The sequence below is a fragment of the Arvicanthis niloticus genome, chromosome 25 (genome assembly GCF_011762505.2).
Source record: "Arvicanthis niloticus isolate mArvNil1 chromosome 25, mArvNil1.pat.X, whole genome shotgun sequence".
Lineage (NCBI taxonomy): Eukaryota > Metazoa > Chordata > Mammalia > Rodentia > Muridae > Arvicanthis > Arvicanthis niloticus.
In genome coordinates this window covers 1,535,845-1,553,334 of record NC_133433.1, presented here as the reverse complement: position 1 = coordinate 1,553,334, position 17,490 = coordinate 1,535,845, and the positions used below count along the sequence as shown (strand labels likewise).

Genomic DNA, 17,490 nt, shown 5'->3' with positions numbered 1-17,490 from the left:
TTGTAAGGGGAAGCTTCTGTGATGATGGCTGAGTGAGGCACTGATCTATGGGTACAGCAGAATGCCTTTAGGAGTCATTGTATTGCTATGCCTCTTTAGCAGAGTATTAAATAACACTTGCTTTTCTCCTAGGCCTATGGCCTGTCCAGTATCAGGTTCTTGGCCACATAAAGCAGGGGCAGGCATGGGTTCTGCCTCATGGAGTAGGCCTTAAATCCAATCAGATAATTGTTGATTATTCCCACAATAACACATATGCCACTGTTGCATCAGTGTATCTTGCAGGCAGGTAAGCATTTGTAGATTGCGGGGTTTGTAACTGGGTGATAGTTACTTTTCTCATCTGGTACCGTGCAGAGTACCTTCCAGTACTATGAGAACCAGTAGTAGGAGCGAAGCCTATAGTTGGGTACCAACTTGACTTCTCTGTGTTCAGTGAGCTATGAAGGTGTTATCTATAGCAGTATGTCTTTATCATCAGTTTGGGGAGAGTAGCCAAGAGCCTTGGCAATAGCTTAAGATGTTTGAGGGTTTCCACAGGGCCCCTTGAGGCCGATGGTTTAATTAGATGTAACCCATTCCTGTCACTGGAGATTTCACGTGGTAAAAGATGTCTAGTTGGGGCATTGTCTTCCGTATATTTGGCGACACTATTTAGATGTGTTAAAGTTTCTATTGATCTGAAGAGACACCATGACCGTGATAACTCTTATGAAGGAAAGCATTTAATTGGGGCTGGTTTAGAGGTTTAGTCCATTATCATCATGGTGGGATTAAACAATGTTTTTGTTATTTTGAGTAACTTTTTTGGTATACATTATTAGGAACAAATCAATACGTAAGAGGTACTATTCTCTTATCTATCTTAAATCAAGCCTTATTTTTATCTCAAGTGCTTGAATTGGTCTTAAACTTTATAACCTTTATATTATTACTAAGTTAGTTATAGCTATATCCATTTTAAAAAATCTTTGCAACATACTTTAATCTTAATACTATTATTGTCATTACAAAATTTAGAAAGCATTTTCAATGAAGTAAATTTAAATGATTGCTAAGATGTACCTAAAACATAGAAACATGCTATCTTAAATATGTATGTACCAGTTAGGAATACTGGTAAATACGTTAATAATAAAGTCCTTAAATTTACTTATTTATTAAAGATTTAAATTGTAACAGGTACACTGAAAATGTTTTTTATTATTGTTGTTGTTTTTAGGATAAAACGTTTACTTTTTGTTCACCAAAAGTACAAGGTTTCACAGAGAGGATAGAATTTGGGATTTTGGACTTCATTAGTTTTTAAACTAATATAAACAGAAGAAAATATATTATTAAGGTGTTACATATTAAGATGATCTGTAAACTTTAAGATGCCTGTGTACTGTGAGATGAAGGGTGGTTCTTTGCCTAGTGACCACAATAGCCACATTTGAAGCAAGTTCCATGTGAAGTCCACTGCTCCATCTTCTTTGATGAAGACTTAGGGCTGCTTCCAGGATTTGGCATATCTGTGTATTATAGGAAGCCCTTTTCATTAAACATCTTAAATACTCTATTTAGCAGATCTCGGAGGGGATTGAGGGCCATCATCTAATTTATTACGTATACTTGATTTTAAACAAACTTGTTTTTAGTTACTTGTTTCAGGATTGAGGGTGGTGGTTTCTGGTGAACAGAAACTACCTTAAAAGAAACTAATCTTACTTTAAAAACTTAAGAAACAAAATCAAACCAAAACTCTACTGCTTTTCTAGTAAACAGAAACCTACATTTATTTAGGTTTGTTTTCCTTATAACAGGCCTTCTGTTCAGCTGGTCAAAGTACTTTGGGTTGGACAGTGTCCCCAGTGCTGCCACTTGGGGAGGTTGGGGGCATTCTGGACCTAACATTAGGTATGCAGGACTCATCTAAAGAACCTTAATGTAAAAATAATGTTAAAAATGTCAGAGCTTTATATGATAAAATTTGTGGATTCTTGGCATGGTTAGGGACGTGCTTTTAAACCGTATCCTCAGTATTCTAGTTCCTCGTGATCTAGCTTCTCATAGTCCTAATGTCCAGTATCATTTCTAATTCTGTTTTGGTAAGATTTATCAATTGCCTTTCTTTGTTAGGCATTTTATTAAAGCCAAGTTCTAAATAGAAGTTTGGGACCTTTGATCAGACCAACACACTTTTTTTTCCTCTCTCTTCTTCAAGGTTTTCTCTGTGTAGCCTTGGCTGTTCTTGAACTAGCTTTGTAGACCAGGCTGGCCTTAAACTCACAGAGGTCTACCTCCCAAGTGTTAGGATTAAAGTCGTGTGCCACTACTACCTGGCTATACCAAGACCTTTTAATGTAAAAATTGCCAGCCTTTCTTAACCTTTTCTTCAGAAGTCTAGAACATTTTGAGGAACTTAGTTTTATTCATTGAAAAGGGGTTGGGAAACACTATTATGAGAAGAGCATGCCATAAGTTATTGGTGATCTTTTAAAAATAAATCCATTTTCAGATTGAACCTCTTTGTTATTAGTCTATGTCATAAACCAAATAGTCTTACTAGTCAGCTAATTTTTGTGATTTTTAGTTCTGTTCTTTAATTATCATTTGAATCACTTATTATTTTGTGGTTTGTTATGATATTTTTAAATGGTAACTTGACATTTTAATATAAGTAGTAGATGTTTTACTTGGTAGCTATTAGATCATTTAATTTAAAAAGTTGATATTAATGTTAAATCTTATTTATTAGATTTCATAAGTCTATTTTAGTGATAATTTTAGTGGTATATTGTATTTTTAATTGTGATAATAAAATTGATTAATATTTAACTTTTAAAAAGCTGTCTTCAGCTTCATCTACCTACTATCTATCTATCTATCTATCTATCTATCTATGTCTCAGTATGTAGCCTTGGCTAGCCTAATCTTCCTCTGTAGACCAGATTAGGCTGGCCTTAAATTTATAGTGATCCTCCTGCCTTTGTCTCTGCCTCCCAGTGCTGAGATTAAATGTATGTGCCAAGCCTTGCTTGAATTTACTTTAATATTATGGAGACACTTAATATTTCTCTACAAGAACTTTTATGCTACTAAATAAAAATAAAAGAATTATATAGAGTAGATTCTGTGGTTGACATAAGGATAGAAATCTTGCAGATTTTTTTTTTTAATTTCTTATATAGTAGAGACACTTTGTTTGGTGAAACACTTAATTGCTTCTGTATGGAGTCTAGAGTGTTTAAAGTAGTAGTGACACAATTATTTTGTAATGTGTTCTTCCTGACATGGGGCAAGCTTGGTATTATGTTTCTGGCATTAATCAATTTGCATGTAAATTTAGAGTCAGTTTTAGACTTAATATTTTATTCTTGTAAAATATTAATATTTTTATTAAATTTTTACCACTGCTAGACCTAATGACTATTATAGATAGATTATAAAATTAAAATTGGAAGTAGTCTAAATGCCTTGTCTTGAAGTACATGATGAATTACAGTGGTTTTTCTCTCTAGCAGGGTAGTGTTGCCATGGTGAGAGCTTCTGTTTCCATGACATTTGCTTGCATATTTTGATAGGTCTTCAGCTGAAGAAGGGCTCTGTTTCCTGGCAGACTAGAAGAGTATCATCTCCCCACCCCCCACTCCGGAACTGTGCTATTTTTTTTCAATTGAGAAATATTATCATTTCTGAGGAATTGTAATGGTAACATGTCAAGAAAGAAAATGTACCTTGTTCATTTAAAAAAAAAAAATTTGTTCAATTTTCAGAACATACCAATTGTTAGCTGTTTTTTGTAAGAAAAAGGAGAAAAACATTTTTTAGTTTTTTATAATTCCTAAAATATATGCTTCCCAGTTGTCAACAAAGTAAACAATTACAGATGATTAATTACAGATGATTAATTATAGCTGGATTTATATATAAATATATAACTATAACTATAGATATATATTTTTTCTTCCTTTACTACTATACACTAAAACAGTGATGACATGTTGGAGGCTTGGAAAGGGAAGTAAATATTAATAATGACTAGAAAATGAAAGCATCAGCGATGTGTGAGGGTGAAGTACAGAAAGTCAGTCCTCTAAATGACAGCCTAACCCCTAGGGAATCAGGATAGTTCTTTTTCTTGGTACTCTAGTGTTACTGTGGAGACATGAATGGTAGATTTCTTTTAGTCACAGGAATGGATCAACGCATCCAAAAGTCACATAAGATAAGCTTCTCCACACTTCTTCAGTTAGTTTTTGTTTTTAAGATTACTGACAGGGTCTCGTGTTGTAGCCTAGGGTAGCCTCAAGCTCACTGAGATTTGCTTGCCTCTGCCTCTCGGTACTGGGATTAAAGGTGTGTGCTCTCATGACCTCACCTCCAGTTAGGTTTCTCCTTATGCTTCCATGGTTTCTTTATGCCAATCTGAGCAAGCATTAGTACATTAACACATTTTTATTTCCACTCATCTTTCAAAATTGGTATTATTTTATACTTTACATTTATCTAGATATTTTTATTTTAGCATATACTTTGTTAATGATAAGGTCTTAGCATCTGTAGTCTCATACTAGAGTCATAATCAAAAGATAGGCTTGTTGCCTATACTGGCTGTCATTGGATACTGCTTCTTACTCAAGCTTGTAACAGTTCAGCAGTTTAGGAGGCATTTAAAGATAAACGTTTTACTGATATGTATGAATGTTTCTTTTTCTTCTGGAATTGAACACATGGTCCCTGAGGTGTTCTCCATTTGAACATTGTAGGTATCAGTTTAGAAGAAGAAAATGTATTTTGTGTTTTATTTAATTAAATTTATTTATTTAGAGATAGGTTCTTACTATATAGTTTTAGCTGGTCTGGAATGTGCTATGTAGACCATGTTAACTCATGAACTCACTGAGATCAACCTTCCTTTGCCTCCCAAGTAGTGTTTTATTTATTTGAACACTTTTTAAAGTATTTTTTACTTTATATGTTTGATTGTTCTACCTGCATGTTTTTCTGTGCACTATGTATGTGTAGTGTGGGTAGAGTCTATAAGTAGGCACTCTAGATTCTTTGGTACTAGAGTCACAGTTAGCTGCTGGTTGGGTGTTGGGATTGGAACCCAGTTTTCTGGAAGATCATCTGGTGCTCTTAGCTGCAGAGCTATCCCTCTAACCCCATGCTTTATTTTTGAGGTTCAGAATTTCAGTGGTGCATTCTATTGGTAGACCAATGCATTTGGTAAGAGTTATAAACTGAAGTAGTTTCAATGTGTCTACGTAAGTGACTCTGGCTGTACTTGTGTTTTCTTCTCTTTGTTCTCTCAGTTTTCCTTCATGTGCTACCTAGGTATGTTTCTTTCCCTGGAGAAGCTTCACTGACAGGTAAGCGGTGCCAGCCCAGAGCATTTATTGAATTTCAGCCTTGTTTAAAATTTCTTTTTTCTTTAGTAGATCGATGTGTCCTGCAGACAGGTACTGAGGCTGCCTAGTTTACGACAGTCTTGGTGCCTGTACAGAATTGCCTTCTAGAGACTTGAGCAGTTGGTACACTTGGAATGTATTTATTATGTAGATTCTGTCTGGTTTCTACTTGTTCTTACCTTGCTTTGTTGTGTGTATAACCCTCAGCGTCTGTTGTACTTCCTCCACTCTTCTTCACAGGGATGCTTCTTATGCTCCCATGCTTTGAACTTCTTATGTCATTAGCTTACTCACAGTTTTTTGTAACAAACATTTGCCTGGACTTGCCTATGGTCTTTATGCCTTTGGCTTCTAGCAGAGGTTGCATAGTAGCTGATGAGGAAATATTTGTTGAGGGTAAAGAGAGAATGAATACACATTTCACATCAGTATTGGGGTATTCTTACTTCCTGGATTAGTTAAGGTTATCTGTGGGAGTGGTGCTTACTGCTCTGGTGCCAGGAGATGCTTCCCCACATTCAGAGCACGCAGAGCAGCCTTGAAGGACTCTGCTTTGGTAATCCTTATACTTTATAATATTTTAGATTTGTATATTGATGAATATAGGATTTTAGAAGATATCAAAGAGATAACACTTTAACTGTATTTTAAATTATTTTGTGACATTTTTGACTTATACAAATTGTGCATTAAGATTTATTTTTATTTTATTCATTTGAGTGTCTTGCCCCATTTTGTGTGCCTGCTGGTAATGAAGGCCAGAAGATGCCCTGGAACTGGAGTTAGATGTGTCTGCAAGCCAGCATGTGGGTGTTGGGAACTAAAGCTGAGTTCTCTGCAAGAACAGCAGGTGCTCTCATCCTCTGCCCCTAACCATCTTTAGCCCCTGAGTTGTTCATTTTTAAGGTATACACCTTGGTATTCTGATAGTCATTGTAAAATAATCAACTTATTCTACAGTTACCACAAATCATCTCTAACTTACTAGTTTTGAACCATTGTTTGGTTAACTTTATACCTTTCTCACCCTTTACAGCTCCTGGCAACATCATTCTTTCTGCTTCTGTGAGTGCTTATTTTAGGTTGCATCTGGGAGATCACATGTTTTCTCTTTCTATGTTTTGCTTTGCAGAATGTCTTTTAGCTTCACCTGTGCAGTGGAGAATGGCAAGACACCTTTTTAAAAGCTGAATAATATTCCATTGTAACATTTATTTTTTTTATTACATTTAAAATATACATGCATCTCTCAAAGGCATTTAAGTGTTACTGTATGTTGGGTATTGTGAGCAGTGCTGCAGAGTGTGGAAATGCAGGCTTCTCTCAGCAATCCCACTTTCTTTAGCTTTGGATGTACTGAGAAATGGGTTGGGTTGTTTGGTAGTCCCTCCAGGAGTGTCTACACTATTTACCCTAGTGTTATAGCAGCAGACTTTTTAGCAGGTGTTCACTGCTTTCTTTTCTGTACAATTTCACAAGAACATTTGCTTTCTTTTGCCTTTTTGGTAATGTTCATCCTAGTAGACATGAGGTGAGTCACCACTGAGGTTTTGTTTTCTTGTCTCTGGTGATTGAAGACAGTCAGTCAGTTGGCCTTCTCATATGCCTGTTTGCTCGGGTTCTTTACCCATATTTTAGTTGTGTTCTTTACATTTCATTTTTGAGTTTTATGATTTTTCTATATTTTGATTATTAATCAAATATCAGATGCAGGTTTTAGATACTTATTGCATACTAATTTTTATTAAATATATTAGATATAGTTTTTAAATAACTCTTCACCTTCTGGTAGGTCACCCTATAATGTGTTTGCTTTGCTGGGCAAACTTTTCTTAGTGTGGTGGATGTTAATATTTGTTGCTTGTTCCTTTAATGTTGTATCTAGAAAATTATATTCAAGATGTCTTGAAAATTTTCCCTATGTGTGTGTGTGTGATGTGACGTGCATACCTGTTTTTCTGTTGCCCCAGTTTACTGTAGTAGTTAGTGTGCATTTTGAATGTGGAATAATATACCTGGGTTTGAATATTTACTGTGTCTAGACACATTGCTTATTTTCTTTGTCCTATGTGACCTATGAAGACAGGAGATTATGATGAATTAACCTATTTTCTAGAATTTTCTTGGAATCCTGTGATTTAGCACCCATGCACTTAGCACCTGTGGTCGGTGGGAAAATATACAGTAAATGATAGTTATTAGACATTATTGTCTTTATTATTCCATATAAAGACTGTAGAAAAGAGGAAAACTAGAGGAGACAATGGAGGCCTTAACGTTAGCTTCATAAGCTTGAATCCTGGTTAGTCAGCTAACTAACCAGCTGTGGTGAGGATCATTTACATTTGACAGGGTCCTTTGGCTCTAGGATAGCAGCTGGATAGAGTAGAGAAGGAAACTCAGTGGGAATAATTGAGACAGAAGTGACGGAGATTGAAGAGTGCTCTATTAGAAAATAAGCCCAAATAGGTAGGAGGTTCCTGTTGATCAGGATGGGATGCATATTGAGTGATTCCATTTCTGATTTAAAACCCTAGGATGATGCCTGAGGGGTGTTAGATTGGAGCTTGACCTATTCCTACTTATAAAGGAGCATCTAGGTTTGTTTGAGTAACTAGGACTAGAAATGAAGATTTGGGAGTAATTTTTATGGTTTTATTCAGAGTCTTCTAGGAGAGTGGTTTATGGTGAAAACCAGGGGGTTTGTTTGTTTGTTTGTTTGTTTTGTTTTTTATGGGGGTGAAGAACATATTTTAACTAAGGGGTGGAGTAACAGCAAGTGGTAAGAGGGTAGGTGAAGACAGTATCATGTAGCAAACCAGAAAGAGTGTTTTCTAAACATTTTGTAACTGGAGATTGTAGAGGAATATATAATTTTGGCCTAGATACCCTATTTTAGGCAAGCAAAATGCTATAGCTGTGTTTTTACAAATGAGAAATGAAGCTAACACTTTAAACTTTCTTAACATTATTAAGTTAGTAGAGCCAAAGAGGAATTAAACATTACTTTATTTGCTGTTACTGTCATGTAACAGCATGTTATGTTAGGGTTTCTTCCTTTGGCCATGCTGTCCTGGGCAGTGTAGTGTCTGTAACACTGTCTCTGGCTGTGCCCCTAGATGGCAGTAATGCACCTTGCTCTCTCTTGTGTTTTCCCTCATTGCCAACTTCCCAGGGACCACCTCTAGTTGAAAGTTTTACACTTGTCAGTTTTCCCTCTGTCTAGTTTCGATACATTTTTGCTTTATGGCCATACTAAACTGCACTTTGAACAGAGGCTCTGCTATGTTTTAGTAAACATTTCCTCCTCATATTTTAATATTCCTAATATTTATATTGACTGGATTGTTGCTTTTTTAGACTACAGACATCTCAGGTTATATTGGGGTTGCATCCAAACACAAGTATTCTCCAGTTTTTCTTTTTTAAACAGCTCACTTGTTAAATCAAGTTTATTTATAAACTATGTATCATATGTATCAGTTAACTAGAGCTTTGATAACAATTGTAATCTGAGTACATGCTGGTGAATTCAGTATAATTAAAATTTTCTTATTACTGTACACTAGAGTGTATGTATGCTTGTTTATATTTCAGAAAGATATTGTGTTTTAAATGTTATATTTATTTTCAAAGTTCTTAACCCTTTAAATATAATATCTTGGCCCTTATTTTGGAGACTGAAAAAAAGATTTTTAAAATATATCTCGTTCTATCATTTTTGCAAGCACCATAAAAACAGACAAACATGAATAAATCATAATTTGTTAGTATGAATTTCTTTGGTCAGGGCTGTGCTGGATCCAGGAAGGCTAGACATAGGCATTATGGGGCACAGGAGCTTGCTGTCTTATTTTTCAGCTAATGTTTTCTGAAGGTACGACTTATTTTCTTTGTTACCTCATAGCCTATTTTATGAGATTTCTATCAAATAGCCTTAATTAGCAAAAATAATTAAATTTTTATTATAGTCTTTTCAGAGATGAGTTGACAATTAGAAATATATTTCAGTTTCAACACTAAGAAAACTATGTAAAAGTCTAAAGAAATTTATTTCCAGCTACCATGAAGTGTGTGTATATCACCTAAGTGAGTCTATTGTGGCATATATGGGGTGAAATGCCTACTGAATCATTGAGACAGTGTATATTTGACTTTGAATTTAACCACTTTTAATCATAAGACCTGGGGAAATAGTGTATATTATGTTCTTTTTAAATTTTATTAATCTTTCCTTTTTTTCTTCTTAGACTTAAAGATTTTATATGTCTGGGTATTTACCCCTCCTTGGGTATTTACCCCTCCTTGCCATTTCCCTATTAGATTACGTGTATCTTGCTAGTCCTCTTTACTGTCCTCCCAGGAGTCAGAGGACCGTCTTTCCAAGTTGGTTCTCTTTTTCCACCTTATGTATGTTCTGGGCATTGAAACAGGTTGCCAGGTCTTCATGGCAAGTGCCTTTAGCCTGTGTGAGATCTCCCTGGTCCTCTGGTCTCAATATAGATACAAAGAAATATGAAATAGATTATTTACCTAAAAATAACTAAAATTATGAAATGTCTTTAAGAAAATAATAGAAAATTCTAGAGGTTTTAGGAAAATACTTCTTCAATGGGGAGAAAACCAAACATAATTACAATTATGTAATTTAAAAGTGGCTATTTTTGTATTTTTGGTTGTAGTCCTAGCTTTAATGGCTGAGCCAACTTTTCAGCCCTAAAAGTAGCTAATTTTGACTTAATTACAGCAAAAAGTTTGCTCAGCAAAATAAATTGTTAAGGCTAGTTCAGATGGCACAGGTCTATAATCTCAGGCACTCTGCAGCCGGAGGCAGGAGTATCAAAAGCAAGGCCATTTTTATCTATTTAGTAGGACTCTTACTTCAAATGAATAGTAAACAAAGGGTTGGGAGGGGGAGGTAGCTCATTGTTGGGGTTAACATCTGAGAGGCTCTATGTTTAAATATTTCCAGTATCCTAAAAATAAATGAAGGGGGGGGGGAATAAAAGGAAAGAAATGAAAAAGATTAATTAAGAAAATGCACAGAAAGTGTGTGTGTCAGTGGAATCCTGTGAGCCTAACACTCAGTGGATGAGGCAAGAGAGTTGTTGTCATTTCAAGGTTTATTTTGGCTACTTATTGAGTTTCACACCCTCCTATTATCTCTCCCCCAACCCCCCCAAAAAAAGAAAGTAGGAAAAGGATGGCTCATGATTTGAACTCTGGGGAGGTGGGAGCAGGCTCAGGAGTTCAGGACCATCCGCAGCTATATAGAGAATTTTGAGGCTGTGTTGACCTTCATGATACCTTGTCTAAAACAGTAAGCACTGCCTGGGTATAGTGGTGTGTCCTTGTAATCCTAGCATTAGGAAGGCAGAATAGGGAGGGTCTTTGGGTTTGATGGCCAGCCAGTCAGCAGACTCAGACTCTGAGAAAACCATTAAGGAAGACACCAAATGCTGACCTCCTGTTTTTACACATGTGTACCATGTGCATACACACACACACACTCACCCTTTCCCCCAGGGGAAAAACAAACAAACAAACAAACAAACAAAAAGCAAAGCAAAGCAAAAGCAGTCAGGAGTAGAATAATTGAACCCTTTGGCAAAGAAGGCATTTAGATTTCAACTACATAAATGAAGAAATACAAGTTACTATATTGAGAGGTAGGAAGTTGGGGACTAGCCTGGAATACTTAAGTCTTGTCTAAAACAAACAAAATTATTGCATGACTCTATACTTTGTAGTTTTCCCCTTAGGCAGATTTCTTAATTTATTATAATAAGTCATTATTTGGTCCGTGTAATCACATGGTGTAAGAAGGGAACTGCTCTTGTGAGTGAAGAAAATGAATAAATGACTGTTCCTAGGTGTGGGATAAGGAGGTTTTTATTGTAGATATGAGGGAGAACACACCAGAGGCATCTGGAAGGGTCCAGAGTGAATTGGGCCATGAGAAAAGAGGGGAAGGAGGAAATGAGCGAGGAAGAGGAGAGAGAGGAGAGCTAGGAGAGGAGCCATTGACCAAGAGCCCAAGAGAGCTTGTAGAACCAAGAGGGTACAGGGGTCAGAGGCTGGAGGAATGGAAGTGAAGCTCGGACTGGAGAGCTTGTGGGTAAGAGGTGAGCTATGCCAGCTAGGATGACTTGGGAGAGTCTGGTGGCCAGTGTCTGATTTGTTAAACAGGTACCTCAGGCGTAGGTTAATGGAGGAGCCATGTTTCTTTTGCCAGAGATAAGGAGACTGACTCCTTTTAGCAAGTAGGAACTATTTTAAGTCCTGGAGGGAATGCTGACTTTTTGCCTAATTGCCAGACTTTGGGAAATGGAGTTTCTTGGAATTTAACATTCCAGCCTTTTTGTTGATTATAAAGGGGTGATGTAGTCTCTCTATAACTATTTCCAGCTGAATCCGAGGCATCATTTATCTGGATGGTTGGAATGATGGTGAAAGAATTGGGGGCAGGGAATGGTGTGCAGGCTGGAGGATATCTGTTCAGCTTGTAGCCCAGTTTCTGTAGGACCACCTGGAGCTAGGGAGTGCAGGCTTCTTTGAAGGGGTCTAGGATGCAGGTTCTAAGGAACACTGGGGTTGGTGTTTGCAGGCAGTTTTTGATCACTCTGCAGTTGATTAGAAATCTGCTGGGACAGAAGATAAAGTTACAGAGTTAAGAGTCACTTGTCATCTTTGGAGACCTTAGGGTCGCCTCTAGAGCTGGCATTTCTGTGTATCATGGGAACCCTTTTTTTTTTTTTTTTAAATTAAACATTTTAAGTGCCATATTCAGCATTTTTTGTTTTTATTTTGTTTTTTCGAGACAGGGTTTCTCTGTGTAGCCCTGGCTGTCCTGGAATTCACTCTGTAAACCAGGCTGGCCTCAAACTCAGAAATCTGCCTGCCTCTGCCTTCCAAGTGCTGGGATTAAAGGCATGCGCCACCAGTGCCCGGCTCATATTCAGCATTTTTAAGATTAAGCATTTTAAGTGCCATATTCAGCAGATCTCTGAAGAGTGTGAGGAGTCATCTATTAAGTATACCTGAATTAAAACAGTTTGGTTTTAGTTATTTGCTTTAGGATTAACCTTGGAAACATATACAGGAAAGTAAATAAAGCTTGTCACTAAATGGATTACATCTATACTTGGGGTGACTAAGAATATAGTTTTGAGCACATTAAAGAATTTTATCATTTATAAGGTGACTGACTACAACTTGCATGTCTTAGTTATCTTTATTAGCTTATAACAAGTTAGTAGCGTTTACAAGACCAGGATTTTACAGCTTTATCCTTGTTAAGTTTGAGCCTTAAACATATGAACTGAAGACTTAACTGAAGATCCTTGAGCATACAAATAAAACTTTAAACTGTGAACAGTTCATGGAGAAACTGGGAACTTTACTGGACCATAAATACAGTTTATACTGTATTTATGGACTGGAAACCTTACTTTTTTGATCCTTTTATAGTGTATCATTTTAGAATGTCACAGTCTTTTATATGACTCTGTTTGTCCAAATAGCTGTGGCTTAGCACAGTGAGCAAAGACATAGAGGCTGGATATCTATCTTTAAGTCAATTACTGTTAATCTAAGTATATCTTTATAACTGTAGGAATTTATCATTATACAAAATTTATACTAATACAAAATAGTTTAGAGATCTTTGTGGTTGCCTCCTTAGTCTAAAAAGTAGATACAATGATAAACCAAGAGCTCAGTAGAACTGAAAGTATTATAGGTGCTGCCTTAGTTGGCTGATACCATGTAGTCCTCTTAAACAGGATTGTGGTGAAGTTAAATTGTATGCCATCAGCTGAGATGGAGATGAGCCATGTGGCTGCTATTAAAACATCTAGTTTTTTAGTAGATATATTTTTAAATCAAAAATCCAAGTTACATATACAGTATATTCTAAACAAGAGTTGAGTCACATATATAGTATATTAATAGCAAATTAAGACTACCTATGTATGGATTCCCCCCACCCTTCACCTTCTCCTTCTTCTTATTGCTCCAGTCCTGCTCACTCTGGGCTCCCGCTCATTCATATGAGGGCATCAGATCTCATTATGGATGGTTGTGAGCCACTATGTGGTTTCTGGGATTTGAACTCATGACCTCTGGAAGAGCAGTCAGTGCTCTAACCACTGAGCCATCTCATCAGCCCCTATGTATGGATTTTTAAACTGTAATCCTTTTGTTATAAGTTTTAAGCTAAATTTTATTATAGATTTTAAAATCATACCTAATGAGCTTACAGATTCTGAGATAGCTTATAGCATCTTCTTAAAAATTATTTTTTTTGAGAGCAGAGAACAAAGAAATCATAGAGATGAAAGGCTTTTTTTTGTTTGTTTGTTTCCTGTGCCCAAATTTAATTTTAAACAAAGAGCAGGCATATTATAAATATACTGACTTGGGTCAAGCACTCCTTTTGAACTGGAGAAAACATTATCACCCCACTCCAATCCGCAAGGAAAAGAGTGCCAGTGGTGAGCGCCTCTGTGTGTGTATAAAATATACATAGGCACACAGATGCAGATCTAGACAGGTAGCTATATAGATACATAATCTCTCAAAAAATGCAGCAAAACAAAACAAAACAAAACTATGCATGTGTTGTGGCAACAGAATAAGGCAGTGTCAGGGTGAAGGGAAAATGGTTACAAACTATCCAGGTTTAAGTGACTATGATACTAGTTTAACTTTTACCACCTTGCTTGTAATCCCCAACAGACAGCCTTCTTGGAAGAGGGAGGACTCCCCTCACATAGATGCTTTGAAGAGAGAGGACTCCCCCCCACAGTGGAAAATAGAAACATTTTACAGTCAGGATACCTTTGGTAGTGTAGATCAGAGAGCAAGTTTATATATAAGAGATTTGGGGGTCATTTGTTGTGTGGTAGCAGAAGTTGTTACCGTATGAGAGAATTTGGAAATGGAGTATGTTGATCTTTGGTTACTGATCTGTATTGAAGACAAACTGTAGTAACAGTGAATAAAACCTGGGATTCCTTGGAGGAAATTGAGTCTAAGGAGAAAAGGAGAAAGGGTCAAAAAGTGGGACTCCATAGGAGGAACCCAAAAGACAGTGCAGTGATCCAGACATACTCATAGAAGCTTTGGGACTGGAGGCAGCTACTCAGGTTAGGTAAGATGAAGCTCCAGAAGGAGCTGAAAACAAAGGCCTGAGGACAATAAACATCAGTGGTCACAAGAATTTCAGGTGTCCCCATGGGAAATGAGAGACTGGTCAGAGAGATCTCCTAAATCATAGAGGATAGGCATCCATTTACAGGTGGGATGAACCTTTACAGGGCTCAATAGGGTGAAAGGAGTTTTGTAGCACATTGGTGTGCCATTGGTAGTCATAGTAGACAAAGCAGGCACCTCTGGGTGATACCCAGTAGAGGAGGAGAGAAGAAAGAAAGCAGCTGAAAAGATAGAGCAGACTGCTCCTATGGAGACTAGGAAAGGTGGTGGGGAGTAAGGTGGTAAGAGGGAACCTGGTAGCTGTCTTTAAAAAGAGATGTGCCCACATGGAGGGCATACAGAAATGCCCCAGGAGGGCATAGCAGGCTATGAGAGCCAGAGAGACATATACAGAGCAGTCTAGGAGAGGCAACAGGGAAGAAGCAGCTGAAGAGTTGGACTCTATTTGGTGTATTTGGTGGGTGGCAGAAGGTAGCAGAAACAATTGATCCATATGTATTTCAGGAGAGTCAAATCAGTAGCTTGGTGGAATGGCTGGGTTCCTTTGGAAGGAACTCATGTATGTCATTTATGAGTTAAAAAAAAAAATGAGGACATGACTGCTCCTAGGTATGTATGGTGGAGTAGATTTCTTGTAGATACTAGGAAGAATTTAGACAGAGGCATCTGGAAGGGTCCAGACTGGGGTTGAGGAGGATGAGGTGGGGAGTGGAGGTTGCTAAGAGGAAGAGGAGAGAGGAGTAGGGGAGGCTAAGAGTCCTGAGTGAGCCAAGAGGCCAAGATCCCACATAGCCAAAATGACTGGGTTCTATAGGGAGAGAAGCTGTGAGAGGGGGGTCCCTGAGGGAATGCTGGGATTCCTCTAAATGCCAGACTTTGGGAAAAGGAATTTATTGAGACCTAACAACCTGTTTTGTCTGACCACCACACTTACTCCTCGGCATGTACACTTCCTACACAAATAAAAAACAAACAGATTAATTAAAAAATACCAAAATGAAAATAAAAAGTAGCAATTTTGTTTAATAAAAAGTAACAGTATATTCAGTGAATTGAACCGTACATTTTAACTTCTTACTAATTGCTTTTATTTTCATCTACTTTAGAAATACAAACCTGGTCGATGTGATGACATTTTGAAATGGAAACCTCCTAGTTTAAACTCTGTGGATTTTCGACTTAAGATAACAAGAATGGGAGGAGAAGGGTAAGTGTGGACTCCAGGCCCAAATAGGGATTTTGTTTAGTTTTTGAAATCTGGTCTTGCTTTGCAGCCTCACTGTTCCTGCATTTAAGATCTTATTTCTTCCCAAGTATTAGGATTAAGAACCTGTATCACCACATGTAGTTACCTTCATAAGGTTTTCCCTCATACTGCCTGCCATTTACATGAAATTCTGTTTTATAAGGGTCTACTCTCTATAGGCTACTTTATATTACTCTGAAAAAAGGAAGCAAAATATTATGTTTTCCATATGTATTTCATTTTCATGTGTTATTTATTTTTTGTACATACCTAAGATAGCCAACAAAGTTTTTTTTCAAATTTTAAATAGTTTTCAATATAAAATGCAGATATTACTAAAAATCTTATCAAATTCTGCATATGAGGTCAATAGTTTTATAGTCACAGATACTGAATCAGTAGGGTTTTTCATTTGAAGGGCACTTGGCTATACTTTATTAGGAGAAGTTTTTAATTATTGACCTGAAGTTTTCCTATTATTCATTAATGTTTCCATTTACTGCCTATTCTCTTACAGCTATTGACTATTGTAAAGGATGCTTCAGTGGGAATATGTTTATTGTATTTTCAAAATCTTATTGTTTTCACTCTGTCTCACAAATTTTAAGAACTTTTAATTAAATCAAATATAATATAATAGGAAATGCTTAATTGAGGAAAACACAAAGAGGAAGTATGGATAATGATGGCAAAGGAAGAGTTTGCAGTGCACAGCATTGGAATTTATTTTGTCGGTAAAAGGTAAAGTGCAGGTAATGGAGACAAGGCTGTGTTATTGACTACAAATGTCCAGACTCATAGATTAAATATTAGCCTTTTAAGAGAATATCAATGTTCTCTTAAAATAATCAGAAAGGGGTGTTGTGAAAGAGAGGTAGTTAGTTAATAATGCAAATTAATGCTACTTTTTAAAATTTTTCCCCTCCCTTCTTTCTCTTGTTCCATCCTCACTCGCTCTGTTCAGCCCCACTCTCTCTGGCCTTTTTAATTTATTTATTATATGTAAGTACACTGTAGCTGTCTTTAGACATCCCTTAAGAGGGCATCGGATCTTATTACAGATGGTTGTGAGCCACCATGTGGTTGCTGGGAATTGAACTCATGACCTCTGGAAGAACAGTCAGTGCTCTTAACTGCTGAGCCATCTCTCCAGTCCTAATGCTACTTTTTAATGTTGAAGTGTTTAATGTTTTTCATTTTTTGTGACTTAATTTGCTATTGGTCTTAATAGCAAAGATTAGTTAAAGAATAACTTTTTTCTAGCTCCTGAGTTCATATTTAAGTCTCTTTGTCTGATACTACTCCATGGCTAGGTAATTTATGTTTGCATGCATGTGTGTTTGTGTGGGTGTCTCTCTCTCTGTGGAGTTTTCAGAGGAGAGCTTGTAGTATTTACTTGGGTCTTCCTTCAGATATGTGTGTCTGCAGGTCATCCGGTTTTTGTGGCAAGAACTTTACCTGCTGAGCCATCTAGCTGGCCACATAGAGAGAATTTTAGACTGTAGGAACAGGTTGTGTATACAGACACCCACATGATTGGGAGGCTGGTTATGAAAATAGTTCACTTTGTCTAAATGTTTGGTACATACCGATTCAAGTTCGTTTGTTTGTTTGTTTGTTTGTTTTCTGATG

At 36.8% G+C, this 17,490-nt stretch overlaps 1 protein-coding gene across 5 annotated transcripts in view; it reads left to right on the top strand.

Moving 5' to 3' along the window:
* The window catches only part of Rngtt (RNA guanylyltransferase and 5'-phosphatase), a 193,806-nt gene that overhangs the window by 67,653 nt on the left and 108,663 nt on the right, over positions 1–17,490 (top strand). For all 5 annotated transcript variants that reach the window (XM_076924001.1, XM_076924005.1, XM_076924002.1 and 2 more), the window contains exon 13: positions 15,719–15,819. In XM_076924001.1, the coding sequence (XP_076780116.1) occupies positions 15,719–15,819 (101 nt within the window). The remainder of the gene's footprint in view (positions 1–15,718; positions 15,820–17,490) is intronic.